Raw genomic sequence first — 16,460 nt, 5'->3', positions numbered from 1 at the left:
GCTGGGAGGGAAGGTATCATCGTCATCTGGTGGGTAGAGGACAGAGATGCTGCTAAACATTCTATAATTCTCATAACATTTTCCACGACCAAGAATTACCCACCCCATGTGTCAGTAGTGCTGAGGTTGAGAAACCCTGATGTAATTAATATGTGACTTCAATTACTCAATTGTGTATCTACAGGGTAAGGAGAAGGCCCAGTCACACCCTGGGCTGAAGGAAACGGCACCTATCAAAGGCAAAAGGACATTGGCCCTCACAGGTAACATCTTTAGAAGACTAGATATTTATGGATCAAGAAAGCTCTGGTATGACAGTCCTGTTGTCATTCTTCTTATTCAGAGGGAGTCACATGTTCATAAAGCCCTTTGTCGGGAGAAGTGCTGTTTGAATATCTTTATCTGATTGGCTTTGGGTCCTACTAATTACTAACTAGAAAATCTTTGGGAACCCAGCTGTCAGTCAATTGGTCATGGTCACCTACACTTTGCTTTTCAAAAGCTTATATCTTCTGATAAAAAGAAACATGAATAGAAATGCCATTATGTGAAGACAAAATTATACTGATCACATGCGTCCTCCATTAAAATATTTTGTGGCTTTTAGAGAGATCTTCCCAGAAGAACCAGCTCTCCTCTGAGAAGGAAAAGGTTAATAAACTCAACAAGAAAAATTCTGAGAAGACCAATGCCTCTCTAGCTCAGAGAAGTTTTGTCACATTTCATACAGAAAGACCTCAAGACGAGGTAGAAGATTTTGCCCTAAGAAATTCCATAGAGTCAAGAGAAAATATAGACACAAGAGACATTTCAAGCACAGAGAGACTGAACAGACAAGAAAAGATTAGTGCTGGAGATGATAAACAAGCCTCTGTGGATAAAAATGAACTTCCAGTGTTCAAAGGAGAGAAAAATGGGCTTCGTTCTAAGGAAGACACTAGTGAAAGAGAAGTTGAGAAAAAAGGAGGACCAGCAATTGCAAATGAAACAGTGTTGGACAAGTGTTCAAATAAAAAGCAGTATGTTGATAAAACTAATGGTGATCAATTCTATGAAAGGTAGGGCTTAAAGCATCACACACCTACAACTGATGTTTTTGGTAGATCTATGTGCTGTTGAAACTTAAGGCCATATCAAAAGAATAACTGAAGTGAGTTTTTAAAGCAATGGTTTAGAAAACGGTTTCCCAGCTTCTGTGGGTTTTTCTTGGCCATGTTCTCTTGCTATTACTTTTTCTTCTTGCCCGTGAAATTTTCAGGCATTTTTATTGTTTTCTCCTACCAACTGATAGGCAAAGATAATGATTTTTATCAATCAATATTTTCTAGAGATCAAATAAAAAGTTCTTATTTTCAGCAATATGGAGCACATCCTTTCTAAGATCAGGAATTGAATAGTGATCAGATTTATCTGTAAGTTAAAAAGCTAATTCTTAAAAAGTTTACCCACCCCATTATAGATGATAAATTGTCTGTTTTCTAGAATATTTTGAGGATTGAGTAAGAAGTAGATTATTGAATGACTCTTCCTCAACTGCAAAGTTTCACATATAAATGCAGAATTATTCAGCCAATTATAATCAACTACTCTATGTTATAATGGATCACAGAATCTATCTGGACAGAGTGTCCAAATTATATGTGAGTTTTTTAGGGAATTACAATATAATTTTTATTTCATTTATTAATAATGTATTTGACACCTAATTATGGAGAAAAATCTAATTTTGTAAGAATTAAACATAAAGACTATTGTTTATTAAGAAAATCCATCACTGCAAAGATGTGCTTGGTAAGGTCTGGAGCTGTTAAAAAACTGAAGTTAGTTCAATTCTTTCATCAATAAAGGTTTACATCTCTCTGTTAATATTCAGAGAGATGATTGCATCCTTTATTATACTTTAATTTAGTAATTTCTTCTATAAGAAAAGGAAGTGAAAAAAATGAAGATCTAATTAGCTAGGTATTCATAAAATGACTACTCTTGTAAAGGGCCAGTGGACAACTTGCGGGGCACAATGAGGTCATCAGGGAGAGTTTCTGGGATCGTAGTTATCTATACCTGTTCTTGTGCTGCTTAGTTTGATGGGGAAGCATACTGCTCTATTTTATCCCAAATGCTGAAACAGCCAACTCTCTATCATGAAGCTTATGACCCTTCACCAAAACACCCTGTTAAGGAAGCTTTAGTTCTAAGAATTTTGACCATCTGAAAGTTATCTCCTTGAATCTTTGAGAGCTGCAGCTGGATTTTATTTTCCAGGTGTATCAGCAATGTAAAAGCCATTTTTACATCACGAATCCCGGAAAATTCAGCAATAGCACCCATTTTCCAGAATGCTGAGCAAGCGAAGCATATTGGCAGCAGCAAGCGGCGGGTGACGGAGGAGTGCTTCATCAAAGAGGACAACAAAAAGAGCAGAATAGATGTAGCGAGTACAGGTGAAGGACATGCATTTAGGACACAGGAAACCAGACAAGCCCAGGGGAGCTTACAAGGCAACCCCCTGGAATCTGCTGGAATTAAGACCTCCAGACAGCAAGATCTGGTGACCCCATTGGGTAGGAAATGGCTTTTGTTTCAGTCTTTTGAAGCTTCTTAACCTTTTTCCAGCAAGCATTTCCAACTAAATTTCACTTAGCCTAACAGCCTGAAGGAGACATAATGCCATACTGATGCCATTTGTGTTTGTAACTCAATCACCTTTTTTTTTTTTTGTCTGAAGAGATGAATGCCACCAAGAGAATTCTTTCATGACTTCTTTAGTTTCCAGCATTTTTACGATGTGAGAGATGAATGTCTATATCAAGTCAGTTTCCTGGAGACTTCTATTATCTGAATTTTTAAAAATATTAACACTTGGCAGAGTGCCTAGCACAAGATAAGTGCTCGAGAATTATATGTTGAATAAATTTAAAGTTCTGAAGGCAAAGTTATTATTTACTCACCTCCCTTTTTATCCTTTGTGTGCATGTAAGAAGCTGCCTGTGGTAGACGCTTAAATAAGTAATAAATGGGGAAATGAATAGGTTCATGGAAAGCAAGCCATGGAAAAGTAGAAAGAATACTGCAATACTACTGAGTATGTGTTTTAGAACCAATCGGGGTGTGGACTAGAGTTTAAACACTTAGGGGAAATTTGAGAGCTGTATAATACGTCCTTAGCCAGCTTTACTGGTTCTTTTATTTCCAGCCAAGAAAAATTCATCTTTGTGCTTTTAATGTACCTTAAATAAAGGTTAAAATATTTTGGAAAGTAATATATAATAATATCAAACATTTCAATGACATGAAAAAAAACTTTTCATCTTTCTCTCTTTGCTTTAATCAAAATAATGGATATTATCAATGGTGCCTTTTTTTTCGTGGCTCAGTTTCTCATGTTCGAATTTTCATTTTGGGCTTGGGAGGATCACCTATGTGAACCGTATTGCAGTTGGAGATTTTCAACTACTGTGACATTTCTAAAAGTTGTTCTGAAGATGGTATAAACCATAGTTTTGTGGTCCTGATATTCTTTCTCAAAGATGTCAGGTATCACCTACATGAATTACAGATCATAATATGAAATAAAAGCATATATTCTCAGGATTATTAGGAATAAAATAAATGGATCATTTATTTTATTATTAAATGAGCAACATTTTATTCTAATTTTTTAAAACATTTATTCATTTCTGAGAGGCAGAGTGAGGAAGGGGCAGAGAGAGAGAGAGGGAGACACAGAATTGGAAACAGGCTCTAGTCTCTGAGCTGACGCACTGAACCCGATGTGGGGTTCAAATCCATGAACCATGAGATCATGACCTGAGCTGAAGGGAGGCACTTAACCAACTGAGCCATCCAGGCGCCCTTTGCAACATTTTATTCTGAGACCCAATCGTGGTGCTGGAAAGAGGTCTGACTGCTTAACAAGTGGCCCTTCTTTTCCTCTTATCTTCTAGATGATGTCCCAGCTCCTCCTGCCCCCTTCAATCACCGTATCGTGACAGCCAAGCAAGCAGCAGTCAACAGTTTTTACACTGTGAGCAGAACTGAAATTTTAGGAGGGTAAGTAATGCTCAATTTAATCCTCTTTCAACAAAAGAAGAGCGTTTTCAAAGAGACAGATTCTGAAGATTTCATAAAGTGTTTGCTAGTCTTGACCTGAGAACCAGAAACATCATAAACAAACATTTTAAGAGATTTTAACCATTTCTGAAAATCGCCACTGATGTCAGAAAGATTGATGTGGGGACAGTGACTAAACTCCACATTTATTATCTGCTTTACTTCCCATGTTGTAATGTCTGAAAGTGGGACAAACCCCATGTGAGTCACCAGAAGGTTTAGAAGCTGTCCAAAACTTGAAAACGGAGACACTAAATGTAGAAATGAGTGAACACAGTGTATTTCTTGTGGCATATATCTTTTTTATCACTGTTGTTGGTTTTCCATTTAGGTATTTACTGGATTAATTATTATTATCCACTTCAATTGATTACTTCCCTCACTGAAGAATTTATTTGAAAAACATCTAAATGTACACTCTCTCCCTGAAGAAGGAAGAAAGAGTAAAGCCCATCAGAGACCAAGTTTATTCCTAGGAGATATTCCTCTTCGATGTCAATCACAACCCCCCTTTGATGTTTTGTCATTTAAAGTCTAAAGTATAAAGTTTACTGCCCTCAGCATATCTATGTGAAATAGCAAGAGGAAGCAGACCATTTTTACTAATAGGCCCCAAATTTCCTTACCAACACATGGAAAATATGCGTAGCAACTATCGTGAATGTTTCTGCATTGGTCAGTGGGGGTGTGGTCAATATTTGTGAAGTCCCTTCTTCCTCTTTCTGTTCGATATTTTTTCTGCCCTCTACCATGGGGAACCACCTGAATGTTTTACTCCTCAGCCTGTTGATTAGAGAGAACGCCCCTCAAGACAGTGAGGGAGAGCAGAGAGAGGAAAGGGAATTCTAACATGTGAATAGGTGCCATGGGAGTCTTTAGCATTACTCCACATAGCAGCTCATTTCGGTCTTCGGGGACATTAATGGCAAGCCAGCAACTGTTTCTCTGAAGGAGAAAAGTTTTTTGCAGAAGAGGCTTTGCAACAATTCCCAAGGCATTTTCTTAATCAGTAGCCATATGTGAGGTGCCTGGGGCTGTGTTTATGTGCTCCATTAAAGAGACTGCATCTGGAAAAGTAGTTGGAATTAAAGTCATCACTTGGTTTTGTTTACAGTAATGTCATTCTCTAAGACCCACCTGTTTCTGCACAGGTGTGTGGCTAAGTTGAGTGGGATGTGGTGGTAGTCACCACCCTGCCTTGTCAGTTATTGCCACCACCCTCACCTCTGCAGTTCTCCAGGACTGTGGTGGACCTTAGGTTCACAGTGTTGTTCAGGAAGCTTCCCCTTTCTACCCTGCCATGATAGCCACATTGCACAAGCAGGCACCTGTGCTCTATTTTACTAACTCAGGAATCAAAGCAAGAAGTCAAATTTAAAAAAAAAAATGTTTATTTATTTTGAGAGAGAGAGGGAGAGAGAGAAAGCATGTGTGCATGTGAGAGGGGGAGGGGCAGAGAGAGAGGGAGAGAGAATCCTAAGCAGGCCCCACACTGTCAGCACAGAGCCCGATGTGAGGCTCGATCTCACGAACCGTGAGATCATGACCTGAGCCAAAATCCAGAGTCAGATGCTTAACTGACTGAGCCACCCAGACAATCCAAGAAGTCACATTTTAAAATTGTTAATGATTGTGTATTTCTGTATGTGATCACATTTGTAAGAAGCTGTCTTTCATAGTATATATAAATTTATATCCAAGCTAAACTGTTGAACGTTTTATAGGTGATTATGCAATATGAATTTTTATTATATTTATCTATATGCAATATTGTTATTATTTTATTTATATGCAGTTTCCAAGAATAATTTTACAATCCTCGCCTATAGCCTGTATTATTCATATGCTTACAAAGCCTAGCTTATTACATTCATATGTATTCAGAAAGATTCTATTTTTTTCTATAACACAAGTTGTTAAATTCTAGGGGGCATTTGAATCACCCAAGGAACGTTGTGAAAATATAGAGTCTGGGGCCTCACCCTGTATTCTTGCCTCAATAGTTCTGGGTAGGACCGGGAAACCCCTCAGCAGATTCAATGACCATGACCGATAGACACACGTTGACATTGTTTTAGAAGTTTATTGGCTACAGTAGATGCACTAATAGGTTTGCTCATTCAAACCCCAAAGGAGAAATGCCCTGACAACCCCATCTTCCACTTGGCCTTACCTCATGCTATACACGTGCTCTTCTCTGGCAGGGGGCGCTTTGGCCAGGTACACAAGTGTGAAGAGAAAGCAACAGGTCTGAAGCTGGCAGCTAAGATCATCAAGACCAGAGGCACAAAGGATAAGGTAAAGGCCGTGCAACGTGGATCTCTCCTTACCCTCATCTTCGCCTCACTAAAGCACCTTTCCTTCTTCTTAGGATGAAGTAAAGAACGAGATCAACATCATGAACCAGCTGGATCATGTGAACCTCATTCAGCTCTATGATGCCTTTGAGTCTAAGAATGACATTGTGCTGGTCATGGAGTAGTGAGTGTTCTCCTTGCCCCTCCCTCCCCTGAACCAATGCATGCACCCATCCAGATCATCCCACAGAACCCATGACTATGCGGCTGTAGCTCTTTCCTGCTTCAGAAGTCATTAGATCCATGCTTGGTGCACCTCTGATTCTGATTGGTGTATATTAGACAATTGCATCAGTTTCAGAAGGAAAATTACTTAGGAATACACATCTCCATGTGTGACTTTACTGAGATGAAGTAGAATGACAGCATAGATGTAGTTTTATATCGAAGTTATACTGTCAAATATCCAGCTTAAATATTATTCTGGTTAACCTGGAGGAACATGACCTTTGACCTACATTTTATTTTCGACTTAATCATTAATGCAAAGTTCACAACAAATTCTTAATAATTAGGGTTAAGATAGTTTCATTTAAATCACTTTTATAGAAAATTAATAGGTATTTAGTTAGAAAATGAGTAGCTTTAACTAACGCTGAATTAGTATTGTGATTCGGTTCATTCTTTCCTCTGCTTGGGGTTTCTTTATCATTGTACAGTAGAAATTTTGGATAATAAAAAGTCCAGCATCAGAAGCACATAGAAACACTTTAACACTGAAATTAGTCTGAGAAGACCCTGTTTGACCTTCATTTGGTATTTGGGATTCCTCTCCCTGCCTTTGTAGAGTCTTCTTTATCTTCTATGTGTTAAAGAATGGCAGATGTGGACTCACCCCAGAGCTGCAGCCACTGGATGACAGAGACCTTAAGACTTTCTAGTTGTGAAATTGATGATAGCTAAAGTTAAGGTCTTCAGCCTAAGCATCATCTAACTGAGAGAGTGACAGAGGTGAAGAAATCACTCTGTGCACACATTCCTTGGAAGAGTTATGGGAGCTTAAACACCGGGCTGCCACTATAAGAAATGGCTGTAGGACTCATGACTCAGGACTTTGTTCCTCTTCCCTCTTCAGCGTGGATGGAGGGGAGCTGTTTGATCGCATCATCAATGACAACTACAATCTGACCGAGTTTGACACCATCCTGTTCATCAAGCAAATATGTGAGGGCATAAGACACATGCATCAGATGTACATTCTCCATTTGGATCTGAAGGTAGAACATATTTTGTATGGTATAAAATGTAAACCCCTCCCTCCCCTTCCTCCTCTGGATCAGTGGGCCCTGTCAGATACTATATACCAGCTTGGGAAATCCATGCTGGTATGAAGTGTTATGTTTGGGAATTAATAAAAATCTGGATTCTTAATATCATCTCCTCATTTCCAACTTTTGTCACCCCCTAATATTTTCATGTCTGCATCTTTAGGGACTATTATCCAGATTCTTATAACTTGCTTGTGTTAAAGGAATCCATATGGGAGATGCTTTCCCTAAAAGTTTAGAACTAAAACCACCACCACCACCACCACCATGGTCTCCTTGTTGTGTCCCTCTCATTTTTAGAATAAGTAGGTGGGAGGATTTTAGCTAACTCAGAATTCACTAGTGGTAGCCAAACTTTCTATCTCCCCAAGCATCCCTAGCAGTCTCACAAATTTTTAGGAGGTTCTGAACGTTAGGGATTTGTTTTCTTGTGGGCATGGTAGAGCACTGGGTTGAAACCTATGGCAGAGTGGGATACAGGGCAGCCAGAAGGGTAGAACTAAAACGCTAAGGAGCAGAGAAGGCTGGTGGCATTATGATGGACATAGTGGGGAGCCTATGTGAACAGCAGGGAGCCAAGCCACCTTCCTTTCTTCTTTTATTTAATGACCCTTCCCTTTTGATCTCTCTCCTATTATGAAGTGCCTAGAATTGGACTATACATAGTTACAACCAGTGAAAGACCCAAGCTCAATAACTCTGATCAGTTCTAATATTGGGGCTAAGTATCATAAGTTGCTTCTTCTTGTGTGGCTCAATCATTTTCTCATTTCCCTGTTTGCACAACATGACCATGATATAAAGTACATATTCTATAGAACATACCATCTATTGCAAGTCATAGGGGATTGTAGAGCTAAACAAATCTAACTTCCTTAAGTCGGCTTCCATGGTCCTCTCTTCTTATAATTTGGCTTCCCTCACTGTCTTGATTTATGTGCACTACCTCTCCTATTCACAGGGCAGGAGGAAGTGGTCTATAAGACAATGTCATAGGTTAAAAATCATTAGCAAAGCCCTTGGCTACAAACTGAGTTCTGTAATGTGTATTTTCATGAAGCATTTTCAATGAGTATAGATATTCTGCAGATATCCCTAAAGGGATTTGATTGGCAACTGAAACTAGGACTTGACCTATCATAAGTCAAACAGCTCTGTATGTGGCTTCATAACATTGATTGAGGACTTGCAATGGGCAATTTTAGTTAAGGCTTGTAGGTAAAGATAATAGTAAAGGCAAAAGCTGGGTGAGTCATTAAGGACCACTCATCCCTTGCAGAAGTCTCCTTGGAAGGAAAATGGCCAAAAATATTAAGAATTCTTGTTACCATGGAGGAGAGATTAAAGGTGACTTAAAAATGGTCTTCTTTATATTTTTCTGTGTTTCACAAATCTCATTCAATGAATATGCTTTAATTTAATAATTAGAAAAAATTTAACTTTTTGAAGTATCCTCAAAACTGTTTCTTTACCTTCAGCAAACATATTTTTATGTCACAGTATTCTTTGACAACTGAACAGCTTTATACATGATTGATCAGTTATTTGAGCATGAAACCAAATGTTCTTATGTAGCATCCATTCTCTATAAATAGCTTTTACTTGTAGACATCAGTTTTAGAGATATTCTAGAAAAGGGCCTCCAAAGACATTATGCCAACCAAACGGACCATTGAATATTGATAAGGAGACACTACTACATCATTTCATAAAGTGCTTAGTTTCTGATCTCATTTGAACCTACTCTCCACCCAGACAAACAGGGGAGGGACAGCCGTGATGCCACCTAAAAGGACATAGGATCTGGGGGATTCAGCAACTCAGCTAATGCACCCCAGCTCTTAGGAAAGAGTTGGAATTAGACCTTGAGAGTTCCAGGCAATTCTTTGAACACTTTATTTCTTTTTTTATGGATGACCTTGACTTTATTACTTTTTTAATTTTTTAGAAGTTTATTTACTTTGAGAAAGAGAGAAAGAGAGAGAAGGAGCACAGGAGGGGCAGAGAGAGAGAGAGAATCCTAAGCAGGTTCCACATTGTCAGCGCAGAGCCTGATGTGGGCTTGAACTGATGAACCATGAGATCATGAACTGAGCTGAAATCAGATGCTCAACTGACTGAGCTTCCCAGGCACCCTGGCTGACCTTGACTTCAAATGAAATTCCTTATTTTTCTCAGACCTCAGTTTTCCAGACTTAACAAGTACAGACACACTTGTAAGACATTCTATAAACACTGAGTTCCATGCAGTGCTACTATCTATGCTTCTCCCTCTTCACCCAAGACAGTTGGATTGGCAGAGCAAAGTCTATCCAGAGTCAAACTCCAAGGGAACACTTAGTCAAGGGTTTAGGCATTGAGAAAAAACTCAGCAAAACTTTGGAATTGCTGAGAATGAAGAATGAACGGGGGGGGAAGCCTTTCTCTTACACATGACTTTCTCAAAGAGTAAGCACAAAGGGAAATTCTGGAGGTCAGGAGCGTTCACCTTATATTGCATACTCAGTGTGGGTGTTTAAATGAATCAGGCCATTTCTCCTGGAACTCATAAATCCTTGGGAAAGATATTCCTCCAAGAAGGGGAAATTCATACTTAATAATTTTAGGGGGGCAGATGTCAAGTCTGAGACAGCCTCCACCAGTCCATTTGAAAGGTACTGAAGCAGCCCCCTTGTCTTTCTTTCCTCAAGGAGGCCTCTGACTGAACTCACACATTATGGTAAACTGCAGAACCAGGGAGAGGGACAGGCAGGGTAATGCAAGGTTGGCAGGGTACCCACAACCTCATCCACCACATAATTAAAGGAGAAAATACCCACACAGACAAGCCAGCCCCAAAGTGAAAGGCCTGATATGTTTTTCCTGAGCATCGTTGTATTTTTAGTTGTGGTTCGAGGACAATTTGAGTGAATGATGGTTGTTTTCATTGCTAATGTGTCTCTTTCTCCTGGCAGCCTGAGAATATCCTGTGTGTGAATCGGGATGCTAAACAAATAAAAATTATTGATTTTGGATTGGCCAGAAGGTATGTGTATTTGGACATAGGTACATGAATGAAGGTAGGGAGCATGATGGATGCCCTTTCTTTGCAAAGATAAATCTGATATACCTCTTGGTTTTATACTGTTATTTAGAATTAACTTAACAAAAATTATATCCCAGCCTTACCTTGCTGATTTTGGAATTGGAATGTTTAGAGGTTTCTACAGTGCATCTAAGAAAAAAATATAAAAAACTTAAAATCTAATACAGTAAAGTTATTAAATTTGAAGACGTTAATTTAGAATTTGTAATTTTCTCTTAGTCTTTTATAATTGTTCTATCTGTAAAGAGAAGATTTACTTTAAAAAATAGGTAGTGTACACAAGATGGCAAAAGTTTCTGGTATACATAAGTTTCTTAAGTGAACAAAGAGTTTATGTAAACTTCAGCACATTAATGTTGAATATAAAATGATTGTAAATTATTGCATTTCATTTATTCATTAATATGGGCTTATTCAAGCCATTGACATGTCAAAGATTTTATCAGTTTTCCTTTTGTTATAATTCAGGTGTTCTAATTATTCTGACTGGCTTTTCCCACCACTGTTTTAGATTATTAAGGCTTTAGAGTATGAATCATTACTCTTAAACTACTGGAATTTGTTTTTTACAATTTTTTAACACTATTTCTTAAATATGTGATTTCCTTTAAAGTCTGTGTATTTTAAATTTGCTGTTTGGCTGAAGTTATTTTGTCTAACAGACTGCATCTTTTCAGTTTCTATGATTGTTGACTTTTGATTGACCTTCTCCATCCCTCCACTTTGTCTCCTAAATTCTAGATACAAACCCAGAGAGAAGCTGAAGGTGAATTTTGGAACCCCAGAATTTCTTGCTCCTGAAGTTGTGAACTATGATTCTGTTTCCTTTCCTACTGACATGTGGAGTGTGGGCGTCATTGCCTATATGCTGTAAGCAGTTCTCCAGTCTCTGACACTCACAAATATGAATAAAAACCTTAAATTAGGCCTTTTAAAAGTAAATAGCATCGTGCCATATTGAGTCACTTTCTAGGCTCTGTGGATCCTGTGGGTGAAAGGAATAAATTCTTTTCCTGCACATCACCTGAAAAAGTAAATGTATGTCTACTTGTAATCACTTTAACTCTTAGGACACCACCTAATGCCATAAAAGTAATTAAAAAACATTAAAAAACAACGGGTGTCCTGATTTCCTAAATGACTAATGCTAGCCTTATTCCTCGGGGGTGACGCTCTGGTGTTTGCCCTCTGAGTGTGTGGCAGACTTTAGCAGCTGTAAATGCTTTAAAAAGGAAGTTGTGCTGTCCTTAGAGATTCATATTTCAGTGTAGCTGCTGACTCCATTGCTGCAGGTGTTGAATTAGGAGCTGGGGTGGGGGGAGTAAGCATTTTCTTGATTGCAAAAATACATTACAGAATTATGTTTAATTATCAGGTTATTTGCCTTCTCTCAGTTCTAAATGACAGAGCCCAAAAAAGCAATTATCTGTAAAGGATTTGAAGCTATTTAAACAATGCCCACTCTGGATCCTGTGTCTTACAGACTGAGTGGATTGTCCCCCTTCCTGGGTGACAATGATGCTGAGACCCTGAACAACATCCTGGCCTGCAGGTGGGACTTACAGGATGAAAAATTTCAGGACATCTCAGAGGAAGCCAGAGAGTTTATCTCCAAGCTTCTGATTAAGGAGAAGAGGTAATCCAAGTTTGTTCCGGGCTCTGGAAGAAGGAGGGATAATAGGGAAGCACATGCCACCACAATTCATGTGAGATAATCCCTGAATTCCCTTAGTGACATCTCCGATGCCTGTGCAAAGTTGTAAATGGAAGGAATTTGATGCTCTTAATCTCATTTACTGAGGTCTGGGACTGGTTTGGTCCTGAGGCTTGAAAGGGGCTACAAAAACTTCCCTCCTTCTGCCTTTTTCAGTGAGGCTGTAGCAATTAGGGGCTCTTGCTAGGCCTCAAAATGAAGGGTTTGGAATAAGTTATTTCCATAACCCCTTTCACATCTACAAAGCATGTATCTGGCTCTGTGTAGGTGAACACTTAACTATCATTTCATTTGAGAACCTACTGTGGGCCAGACTGTGCCAAGTGCTTTATAGACATGCCTTTTTTTTTTTTAAGTTTATTTATTTATTTATTTTGAGAGAGAGAGAGAGAACATGGGGAAAGGGCAGAGAGAGAGAAGAGAGAGAGAATCCCAGTCAGGCTCTTTACTGTCAGTGCAAAGCCCAAGAAAGGGCTTGATCCCATGTCCGTGAGATCATGACCTGAGCCAAAATCAAGGGTCGGATGCTTGACTAACTGAGCCACCCAGGTGCCCCTAGACATGTTTTTTAACCTCCATCCATCTCCAAGATGCTGGAATTGTCATTACTGTTTTATGGATAAGACTCTAAGTAGTTTTCCTAAGATCATATGGCCAGTAATTGGCAGAACTGATAGTCATGTCAACCTTCCCCTAAGGCTGTACATTTAACTGTGATATATAACATGGCCTCATATTTTCTGTCATGCTCAAACCACATTAATTCAAAATTCAGAGGATGAAGAAGAGTGATTTGGAAATATAGGTGCTTGCATTTTAGAATTATGGTTGGGGAAGGACATTGTGATTAACTAGTCAAAAACACTCTTTCAGATTTTTTTAAGTTCATTTTATTTATTTTGAAAGAGGGAGAGAGAAAGAGCACAGCAGGGGCAGAGAGAGAGAGAGAGAGAGAGAGAGAGAGAGAGAGAGAGAGAGAGAATCCCAATCAGGCTCTGCACTGTCAGCGTTGAGCCCGATGTGGGGCTTGAACTCGCAAATGATGAGATCATGACCTGAGCCAAAATCATGAGTGAGATGCTTAACTGACTGAGCCACTCAGGTGCCCCCAGATGGTTTTGTATCGAAAATATATACTAGTAAATAGTATTTAAGATTTTCAAAGCCAACAGTACTTGTTTCCTTGTTTTATTATCTCTACTGCTTTTAAGTTATTAATAAACATGACCATGAGCAGATAGGAGGGTGTATTTGGGGAGAGGGGATTAAAGAAGTATCATGGGCATTGGGTCTGGAAAAGTGCCTGACACAAAGGAGGCATTTTATGTATAATCCGCCAGGAAATGTGTCTGGGGCATTGAGAACAGATGTATAAAGTCCAGTCCCTGCCTTTAGGTAACACATGATCTAAGAGATAGGTATTTTTAAAAAAGATATAACCCAATGCAGTTAATGCAAAGTTAGAGTATATTGAAAAGGGTCAGGACTGAGTCCTAAAGGATAAGGAGAACTTAGCCAGGCTGGTGGTGTCAGTATGAGGACAGGGGTAATGAAAATACATTGGTTTTATCTTTAATGGAAAGGCACAAAGCTGTTGTTACTATTATTATTTGTAGATGACTGAACACCAGGCAGTGAACAGATAGAAGGTGTCAACTCTGTCAAGTTTTTGGTGGCTAAGATCCACATTTACTAAGAATCTATTTTACAGATATATTTTTATGTGTTACTGATTTAATCCTCTGGATTAAATGAGGAAATTGAGGCTGGGAGCAGTGAAGCAATCACACAGCTAGTTCAGTGCAGAGTTAGAGCGAGGCCTTTTGGCCTCCAGCACCATGTCCTGCCCCCTCCTTCAGTCTGAGGGTCACATTAATACCATGGGAGGGACAATTGCACATTTGGGCAGAATGACAACTGGCTGATTATTATTGGATGAAACTAAGGCCAACACCTGATACCACTCTCATAGAATACATTTCCATGTACAAAAATAAACTTGAAATGTATTAAGAATTTAATTATTAGTACTGTGTTAGTGTTAACTTTTTAATAGTCAACTTTAACAAGTTTGACATTACAGTGCAGAAATAATAATTTTTTGGGCACTATCAGCTATTGGAATGCTTCTGGGGGTCCAATACTGAAAATGTATAATATTCAACAAAATAGCACTTCCCTCTGAGGTTGGTAGAGGTCAAGAGTTTTAAGAAACATTACATCTGCCTGCTTCGGGTCCTGCCAATGGTGACGCTCTCACCAAGTTATTAAACTTTCCTTCATGGTAAAGATTTATCGTCTCTTCAAATCTTATACTTAAATATTTGTTATCTGATGAAACAATTTTATTGAAGCAATCTACAAACTGAAGCTCCATGACTGCTTGAAATTATTTTCTTGATACATTTTCAGAAGTAGACTCCAGATTGTTACACTCTCTTGTAGTTTTTATGTTGAAAGGTTATTTAGTTTAATGTGATAAACATTAGCACACAAGACAAGTTTACCAAATTTAGAATTAGAATATAATATAATCTCTATAATTCTTTCTCATGTTATTTTTTTAAGCTGTATAAATGTTTGCTGTCTCAAAAGGATATAGTTTCTTTGCAAAGGTATCTAATGTACTCTGTCTCAGTACTTATATTAACTCTCTGTCTATTTAAGTCTTTAAAATGTCTTAATTCAAAAATTAGTGCTACATATTATTCAAAAGTTTTAATATATAAATTGCTCTTCCAATTATCAAGAATCCTTGTAGCATTTTGCTCTTGTAGTAGTATGTATACATTTATTCTTCCATTGACTCAATCCATGAAGCTCAAACATTGCATGAAAAATGGTTACTTGTATTTGAAAGTAGATGTTCAATTAATAACAAGAATTTTGAATGATTTGTCTCACTTGTCTAACCACTGTTGTTACCCTGACTGGTTTGATGGTAACCTACAGTCATCAATGATAGTTCCAGAGAAAGTAGAATTGCCTGTGAATTTGACGTTTGGCCATCTCGTCTCCCAAAGGGAATGGCCAGAGCTGAAGTTGAATGGCAGATTCAGGCCTCATTTGGTATATCTCTGCTAACAGCCTTCTGAATCTCCCTTTAGTTGGAGAATAAGTGCAAGTGAAGCTCTCAAGCACCCCTGGCTGTCAGACCACAAGCTCCACTCCAGACTCATTTCACAGGTAACCAAGGTTTGTTGCTTTTCCTCTCCTTTTCTAACTGACCTCAATCTTTGGATAATCTGAGGCTAGAAGCATCCCAGCCTTATATGGGTTTCTGTCTCATTCCATTTCTCACAGCCTTCAAATCTTGGGCTAGTGTTGAATTGCTTAAAATGCTTTTATTAAGCAGTTTGTGTTTTGTCAAATATGATGTTTAGGAGAGTATTACTTTCAGCATAACTATTGTGTTTATTATTCAATCATTATACTTATTATAAAATAAATTACATCACTGTACTATGCACACATACTTATATACATAGTCTAGAATATATAAACAAATAATGTTTTGGAAAATACATGTTAGTGTATATTCAGGATAAATAGTGCTCCTTAATTCAGAACTCAGATTTTTAACTTTTGTGTTTACCTGGTTCAGTATGCTCTGGGAACCAAAAAACTGTTCTACTCAGGTTGATCCAGAGAACAATGTAAATCTATGTGAAGGAGACTCTTACCAAAGACTGAATGAAGATGACCTAAGTACTGGTGTGTTGTTGTTGTTGTTTTTAATCTTTTTTCTCCTCAAGTTTCTATTTAAATTCGTTAGTTAACATACAGTGGAATATTAGTTTCAGGAGTAGAGTTTAGTGATTCACCACTTACATATAACAGCCTGTGCTCATCCCAAGTGCCCTCCTCAATTCCCATCATTCATTTAACCCTCCCCCCTACCCATCTCCTTTCCAGCAACCCTCAGT

The 16,460-nt window shown here is 38.4% G+C and overlaps 1 protein-coding gene across 5 annotated transcripts in view; it reads left to right on the top strand.

The window, feature by feature from the left end:
* Nucleotides 1–16,460, top strand: part of MYLK4 (myosin light chain kinase family member 4) — an 84,159-nt gene that overhangs the window by 59,714 nt on the left and 7,985 nt on the right. For 3 of the 5 annotated variants that reach the window (XM_015073563.3, XM_053223068.1, XM_027040171.2), the window contains 11 exons: nucleotides 185–263; nucleotides 608–1,058; nucleotides 2,263–2,561; nucleotides 3,945–4,050; nucleotides 6,315–6,408; nucleotides 6,482–6,591; nucleotides 7,543–7,684; nucleotides 10,690–10,760; nucleotides 11,562–11,690; nucleotides 12,304–12,456; nucleotides 15,642–15,729. In XM_015073563.3, the coding sequence (XP_014929049.1) occupies nucleotides 185–263; nucleotides 608–1,058; nucleotides 2,263–2,561; nucleotides 3,945–4,050; nucleotides 6,315–6,408; nucleotides 6,482–6,591; nucleotides 7,543–7,684; nucleotides 10,690–10,760; nucleotides 11,562–11,690; nucleotides 12,304–12,456; nucleotides 15,642–15,729 (1,722 nt within the window). The remainder of the gene's footprint in view (nucleotides 1–184; nucleotides 264–607; nucleotides 1,059–2,262; nucleotides 2,562–3,944; nucleotides 4,051–6,314; nucleotides 6,409–6,481; nucleotides 6,592–7,542; nucleotides 7,685–10,689; nucleotides 10,761–11,561; nucleotides 11,691–12,303; nucleotides 12,457–15,641; nucleotides 15,730–16,460) is intronic. The other 2 variants (XM_027040170.2, XM_015073564.3) reach the window with 2 other exon arrangements.

The sequence above is a fragment of the Acinonyx jubatus genome, chromosome B2, assembly GCF_027475565.1.
Source record: "Acinonyx jubatus isolate Ajub_Pintada_27869175 chromosome B2, VMU_Ajub_asm_v1.0, whole genome shotgun sequence".
Classification (NCBI taxonomy): Eukaryota; Metazoa; Chordata; class Mammalia; order Carnivora; family Felidae; genus Acinonyx; species Acinonyx jubatus.
This window is presented reverse-complemented; position numbering and strand designations above follow the sequence as displayed.